The sequence below is a fragment of the Sinocyclocheilus anshuiensis genome, unplaced genomic scaffold, assembly GCF_001515605.1.
Source record: "Sinocyclocheilus anshuiensis isolate Anshui unplaced genomic scaffold, SAMN03320099.WGS_v1.1 scaffold154, whole genome shotgun sequence".
In the NCBI taxonomy this organism is placed as follows: domain Eukaryota; kingdom Metazoa; phylum Chordata; class Actinopteri; order Cypriniformes; family Cyprinidae; genus Sinocyclocheilus; species Sinocyclocheilus anshuiensis.
In genome coordinates, this window is record NW_015546101.1 from 1,694,545 (window position 1) to 1,702,530 (window position 7,986).

A 7,986-nucleotide genomic window follows, 5' to 3' on the forward strand; every position below is an offset into this window, starting at 1 on the left:
TATATATATATATATACACACATACATACAGTGGTGTGAAAAAGTGTTGGCCCCCTTCCTGATTTCTTATTTTTTTTGCATGTTTGTCACACTTTAATGTTTCAGATCATCAAACAAATTTAAATATTAGTAAAAGATAACAAGTGAACAACATGCAGTTTTTAAATGAAGGTTTTTATTATTAAGGGAAAACAAAATCCAAAACTACATGGCCCTGTGTGAAAAAGTGTTTGCCCCCTAAACCTAATAACTGGTTGGGCCACCCTTAGCAGCAACAACTGCAATCAAGCGTTTGCGATAACTTGCAATGAGTCTGTTACAGCGCTGTGGTATTTCAATTTGTTTGATGATCTGAAACATTAAAGTGTGACAAACATGCAAAAAAATAAGAAATCAGGAAGGGGGCCAACACTTTTTCACACCACTGTATATGCCATCACTGGATAATCTATTACCCCTAGACAGCATGTTTATACCATGTTTTACTGGCCAGGCCTTTCACCCCATAATGTGTGTGCTTACAGGTAGGTGTGAATCAGCATGCATGCTTGGATGTATGCATTTGAGCAAAGTGAACTCAGGAAAAGCCCTGGCTCCTAAATAATATGACATAAATGCAGAATGGCATTAATCACTAACTGTTGGAGATCTATCACATTCAATACTAAGCTTAGCCATGATTTGCTCTCGTTGTAATCTAATCCAGCAAAATCCCATTGTGTTAGCAGTTAATTCCAGCAACATTGCGGAAGGTAATATCCACAATCTGGTTAGCAGCCGTTACAGGAAGAGACCATCATTTACATTCTTAATGGGAGAATCACATTAGATAATAGCTGGGAGGAAAAAAGAAATAGTTGATAACAGATAATTATACAAGTGTGGGAGTCACCGTGAAATCTTGCTTGAGAGAAAGCGGTTGGCATGGGTTGGAGAGTAAATGTAAGTAGGATATGTTAACCTATAAATAAATACATAAATATGGTGCAAATTGGTTATTTAAACACAAAGAGAAAATGGTACAGGCCTAAAGATGAGATGATACAGAAGACAAATCTTTTTCCTCATTTTAATGCAGGGACACACACACACACACACACACACACGAAGATATAAACATGTTCCAACACAAAAATTACATCACTCCACGTACAACACCACCTTAGAAGTAAAGATGAGACACTCTTTTTTTATCTCCATTAATCCTTTTTAAGATAAGACAGACAGATGTGGCAAAGAGTGTTCAATGACCAAAATTGTCAGAAACCATTTTCAAGCGTGTGGCTTCAGAACTCTGAGCACACTTAAAAATAAATGAGCTATTTTTCACACAGAACCCAATCTCACTGCACAGTATCAGCCAATTTGATCTGTGAAATCCATGTCTTAGCAGGAAGGATGACATTCCTTCACCATTCCAAACCATTTGGCTTCAGTAGATTGGAGTGTAAATTACTTTAATACAACAGCCAGCTTTTTTAAATAGGGTCATATCATCAAAATCTGAATTTTATAGATCTTTTGAAGATTGATGTACTATGCCAATGATGTACAGTAGCATTCAAAGGTTTTGGGTTGGTAAGATTTCTGTGATGTTTTTGAAAGAAGCTCTCCAAGCTGAATGTATTTAATCAAAAATACGGTAAAATACGGTACTGTATTGTACCGTACTGTACGGTACTGTACTGTATCTAAAATACAAATTATTCCTGTAATCTGAATGATTTTTTTTTTCATTTTAAAGTTGAATTTTCAGCAGCCATTACTCCAGTATTCAGTGTCACATGATTCTTCAGAAATCTTTCTAATATGTTTGATTTGGTGCTCAATTAACATTTGTTATTATTATGAATGTTGAAAACAGTTGTGGTGCTTCCTATTTTTGTAGAAAACATTATACATTTTTTTTCAAGATTCTTGGGTAAATGGAGAGTTCTTGCTGAACTTTTGACATATTTTGGTACATGGAAAAAAAAAACTATTTTCAGTCAGAAACTGCTAGTGAATTTCACAATTACAAAGAACACACACTGAATTGAACATGAAATGTTGAAGTAAAAACAAACAAAAAAACAAAAACAAAACTGAAATAGTACTTTCCTGTAAATGTACTCTAATAATCTTTGATTTATTTACATATATTTTTTACAGTGTAGCGTAGGAAAGTTCACCCATGAATAAATTCTCTTATCATTTACTCCCCACATGCCGTTCCACACCTGTATGACTTTCTTTCCTCTGCTGAACATAAAACAATATATTCTGAAGAATGTTTTTTGACCATATAATGAGTCTGTGGATTCCAAAAGAACATCATTGGATGAAAAAACAAAAATATATATTTTTCAAAATATCTTCTATGTTCCACAAAAGAAAGTAAGGCTTGCATCAAGTTCAAGACATTAATGCTTGCATATAGAACAACCGCAAGCTCAGCACTACTACTACTTCCACTCACTACTATGAATCTACATCCCCTCCAGGAGTCTGAGTGAGCGACGCCTCGTGGTACCATCACAGAGAGGCTCAAAATCACTTTCCAGAACATTCTCATTCAACATTCCTGGCTGGTGGAATGATCTTCCCACCCCTATCCGGAATGCTGAATCCCTGACAATTTTCAAGCGACAGCTGAAAACTCATCTCTTTTGACTTTACTTCATCCTAAAAAAATAAATAAAAAAAAATCGTCTTTCTCTTTATTTATTTCTTCCCTTTCTAGCTTGTACTTATTTGAACAATACCTGAAACTTGGTATTATGAGCACCTCTTTAAGAAGAATCGCTTTATGTATTCCCCAATTGTAAGTCGCTTTGGATAAAAGCATCTGCAAAATGACTAAATGTAAATGTATGTAAATGTAAAAACACAGTCTTTGCATTGCCTTCCTTCTGATCCCAACATCAGGAAAGTGTGATCAGTGGACGAACTGTCTTTTTAATGAAGTTCCAGACTGCATCAGCAAGAACTTGGCTGTTTGTTTACCGCGGATTCATTTACAAACAAGGCACAATTCGATGCAGGATTTTCAGAACGACTGAAAATAAAAGACGATGCTGTGCTGAATATATTGGATCCGACAGTAATGTCGCACCACACAAGTCAGCGGATTCGTTTACAAACAAAGCACAATTCGACGCAGGATTTCCAGAAAGATTGAAACTAATGCTTGCTGAAACTAACGATGCTGTGCCGAATATATTAGATCCAACAATAATGTGTGAGTAAGTGTTTTTATTACGTGGTCACTATTGCTTTGTCTGTTATTACGGATCGTTTGATATATACTTATGCGTTTTTAACCTAAATCACAACAGCATCTATGAAGGATGTAGGCTGTCAAACACACACAACTGTTAGCCAATCATAGCAGTGGCCGTTTACTTCCGAGTCTACAATCTGTCATACCTATTCAAACAGAGTGCTCCGATGAGGGGTCAAAACACGACAGAAAATAGCCTATTAAGCCCTGTTCACACCAAGAATGATAACTATAAAGATAACTATAAAGATAACGATATTAGCGTCCACACCAGCGAACAATATCATCTGTTCCCTTTCATGGGAACTTCGAACTGCGTCCTCTAGGGGTCGCTATGGGGAACGCCTCGTCGTGACCCGTGTCTGAAGCATAATATCTTTATCGTTATATTTATAGTTATCGTGCTTGGTGTGAACGGGCCTTTACTTCTAAATTATGATGTTTTTTCATGTAAATATTTTAATAACATTATAAGTGGACCTCAGAGAACAGTACAAAATAATAAAAAAGGCAGTTCATGACCCCTTTAACTAATATCAAAAGTGGACTTTAGGGAGAAAAATAAGATGGTAAATAATTTAGGATATGACTCTTTTATGAGAAGGTTTTCCAGACAGAGATCCATCGGCTCATTTCTTCTCATCTCTGTCCTCCATCATGTTACATTACCTTGCTGGAGAAGATTTTCCCTTTTCTCTTTTTCAGTTGATTGGGTATTTTATAGTCAGTATGTAGAGGACAGCATATTAAATTTCTCTGCAGCAAAAATCTCCTGCTGGGTTTTGCTCTGAGAACCACTCAAGGCAATTTAGAGAGCAACTTCAATGAGTCTTACCCAGTCTACTCCACGAAACGATTGGGCGAGGGTAACCCGTGGCAACACACTCCAAGATGGCAGTCTGGTGAACTGTGAGGGTGAGGTTTTCAGGGCCCACTAGGATCATGGGTTCTTTGTAAACAGATGACTGGGAGCCTTCAGGAAGAAAGAGGTAAAGCAAGTTACAGAAAGAGGTAAAGCAAGTTACAGAAAGAAAAGGATATGGAAAGACTCAAGAAATCAAAGAAGAATTTTTGAGTATACCTGAGACTGTGAGCTGCGCTCCTGTGCTGTGTTTGACTCCAGCACTGTTGTGGGCAACACAGCAGTACATCCCGCTGTCCTCAGGGCGAACACCCGTTATCTGCAGCACGCCCGTGGGCAACAGAGTATACCTGCACAGAAAAGACAAACATAGACAGGCCCACAGTGAGAGGGAGACATGTATATTTGCCAATAACACTGGGTGCATCCTTTCAAATATCATTGTGTGTAAGAGTTATTTACGGTAGTACCTGTCATCAGAGGTATCCACGGGTCGCCCATCTCTTTCCCAGCTGATGACTGGCTCAGGCAGGCCATGGATTTGGCACTGAAATCGCCCAGCACCTCCCAGCTCTGCACGAACTGAACGTGGCTGCACATGAAAATCTGCCATTGCTGAAGACAAAAGAGACAGAGAAAGACAGATTACTTTAACCCTTCATACACATATTAAGGTCATCCACGTAACTGCAATTCAAAATGCCACCATCTGAACGCTTAAAAAGAACAATATGCAAACCTTCACAGAAAGCAGATTTTCCAAAGTAATGAAGTAGGACAAAAAATGTTTTATTTGGGGCTGTCAATGTCCCACCACTTCATACCGGATATTTTCTCTTCCTAAACTTCCTAAAATAGAGTGATAGAGTACACATAGCGCTGGTCCAGACAATTAACAACTGAAGTGTCAATACAAGATCTGATGTGCTCTGATCTACTCATATATTCAGAAATACAATGATGATCTGATGCTGCAGCAAGAATGACAACACTATGCAATATGTGTGTTTGGCAGGTCTTTGAAAATTCCTGTTAAGTGCATGTTAAAGCATACAATATAAATCTCCAATGCCAATTTCATCAAGCTTAATGGACTGCTTTTGGAGAACACACTACCATTCAAAAATGTGGGGTCAGCAAAAGAAATACTTTTATTCAGAAGGATGCATTAAATTGATCAAAATGTGACAGTAAAGACATTGTTCTCTATTTAAAAAAAAATGCTGTTCCTTTGAAATTTCTATTAAGCAAAGAATCCTATAAACAATTATTATGGTTTCCACAAAAATTATTAAGCAACTGTTTTCAAACACTGATAATATTAAGAAATGTTTCTTTGCACCAAATCAAGCATATAAAAGCGATGTCTAACAGATCATGTAACATTGAAGACTGGAGTAATAGCTGATAAAAATTCAGCTTTGGAATTACAAGACTAAATGCCATTTTAAAAAATATTTAGAGAGAAAAGTTATTTTCAACCATAATAATATTTCACACTATTACTGTTTTACTGTGTATTTGATCAAATAAATGCAGCCTTGGTCAGCATAAGGGACTTCTTTCAAAAACATTTTAAAAATCTTACCAAACCCAAACTTTTGAATGACAGTATACTGTATATACTTGGCATCCCAAGTTTAAATTAGGATTTAAATACCTTGATTGAACCCCTTAGTCTGCCCTGTTATTACCTCGGTCCACTCAGTCCCTGCATCCACTTTGAGGTCATCTAATAAAATCCCATGCGTATAAAAACATGGGAACACTACATTACCCATCAGTAAAAAACTAAAAACACACTCCAACCAGCCAACAAAAAATAAATGTACAATATGATATTCTTTCACAAACGCATAGTCAGAACACAATTCTACACAGTTTACTAATTTCATAACCAATCATTAATTCTTTCACAGCTTTGGGATCTTACTTTCATAGCTCAGAGGCATGAAATCAAACAAAAGTGTGCATCTGCATCTGTTCTTGGCTACTGTGTGCCATAGAAAATGTGTGAGCATTTGAAAGAGAGCAAACAGGTGGATTGTTATTTCAGCAGTCAGATACCACTCAATAAAAGTCCATCTATCTTGCAGGAGAAGAAAAGACAGAAGCAACCAGCTACAGTACAATGACCAGGATTTGGAACCTTCCAGATCCGTATAAGGGAGTGATTTTCCAACGCCTTTCATTGGGCTGTGACTCACATAGCGTGTCCCGCAGGAGCTCATACTGAGAGAGGGCTGGAGATGAGGGGAGGAGCTGGAAACACAAACACAATTAGCGCGAGGTCTGTCTCTCCCACAGCCAACCACCGTCCTCAAGACAAGTGCTCTTATTTAAATGTTGGACGTAATTAACTTGAACCAAGCGGGACCGTTCGGAACACTCTTAGCATAACAAGAGGGCCGGGCCCCTCCTGCGTCCTCTCTCACTTACCCCTCTGTGTTCTTTTTGTGTCCTACTGATATACTTGTTCCAGCTAATCTAGCATCATCGAGCTCAGAAGGATCTCCGGGTGGTGTTTGGCAGCTTAAACTCACACAGTGGTGCTTCTGTAACTGGTCGTTTTGTTTCGTGCGAGTCAAAGGCTGCAGGCAGAAGCGAGGGGGAAAAAGCATTCTAAAAAAACCATATATATATATATATATATTCTCTCTTGGAGCTTTTCTCTCCACTGTGATTTCAATCAACTTTCCCTCAAATGTGTCTAAAACATTTCATTTATTATTTACTGTGTCTATAACTTCTCATTTTTTAACATCATCATATCTAGGTCAATGACACTCTTTTTGATGCGGACATTGCACGCTTCACAAAAAGACATCCTTCTATTTAATCACAGTTAAATAACACAGCAATCAACAAACTTGTGCTTGAAACGTGGTTTATTACTGGCCCAATTGGTCTGCCAAACCTAATCAAATTCACTAAGTTCGTGTATTACCTCAGTCAGGCCCAGTCAGCTGGTAGTACACTTGGTCAACCATCTAAACCAGCTAAAAGCAAAAAAACATGTACAAGCAACTACCATGCCACATTAAAGTCAAGTCAAAACAGAAGTAGCAGCATATAATTTCTTCCATATTGTGACATACATCAGAGTGAAACAGATTGTAAAAAGAGAAAAACTTGGTTCTATCCATTGGTTGTTGATTGGATGGAAGCAGATCGAAATGACCGGAGAAATTTGGCATCCAGAGACTGGAAGATTGAGATATAAACAGGTCAAAATATAGTTAAAAAATGTATCAACAATATAATGTTTCATATCGTTCGGTATCGATAATTATTGACATTTGTTATAACCTTTTTAAAACAAAGAGCAATAGAATTTTTTTATTTTTTATTTAACCACTGTATTTTTCAATTAACCCAATTTATTGAGACAAACAACAAAAATAAAAACAATAAAAATTAAACAAATATCTAATATCTAATGTTTTATATGCAGATTAAATACCTTATTGGCCCGAATATAAGACGACCCTGATTATAAGACGACCCCCCCTTTGTCCAGATGTACCTTTTGGAAAAAGGCTTTTTAAAAACCAAATCTTGTTTTTTCTCAGTAAAACACATTTTGTCTTCAATTATTTTCATATTGCATATTTTTCCTATTTTAATAGCTTAAACTCACACAGTGGTGCTTCTGTAACTGGTCGTTTTGTTTCGTGCGAGTCAAAGGCTGCAGGCAGAAGCGAGGGGGAAAAAGCATTCTCAGAGAAGGAAGGGAAAAAGGGCTCCCAGAAAGGCATCTTGTCAAGGCTTTCACACATATCTCATTGATTGCCTCTGCAGGAGATGTGACACACAGAAAGGAAGGCATAAATCGAATGAATTTCTCTGTATCCGTCTCCAC

The 7,986-nt window shown here is 37.3% G+C and overlaps 1 protein-coding gene across 1 annotated transcript in view; it reads right to left on the reverse strand.

The window, feature by feature from the left end:
• The window catches only part of LOC107700450 (immunoglobulin superfamily DCC subclass member 3-like), an 80,180-nt gene that overhangs the window by 17,156 nt on the left and 55,038 nt on the right, over positions 1–7,986 (reverse strand). Inside the window, exons 3-5 of the mRNA XM_016502096.1 lie at positions 4,595–4,739; positions 4,344–4,474; positions 4,098–4,235 (exon numbers count right to left, since the gene is read on the reverse strand). Coding sequence (XP_016357582.1) covers positions 4,098–4,235; positions 4,344–4,474; positions 4,595–4,739 — 414 coding nt within the window. The remainder of the gene's footprint in view (positions 1–4,097; positions 4,236–4,343; positions 4,475–4,594; positions 4,740–7,986) is intronic.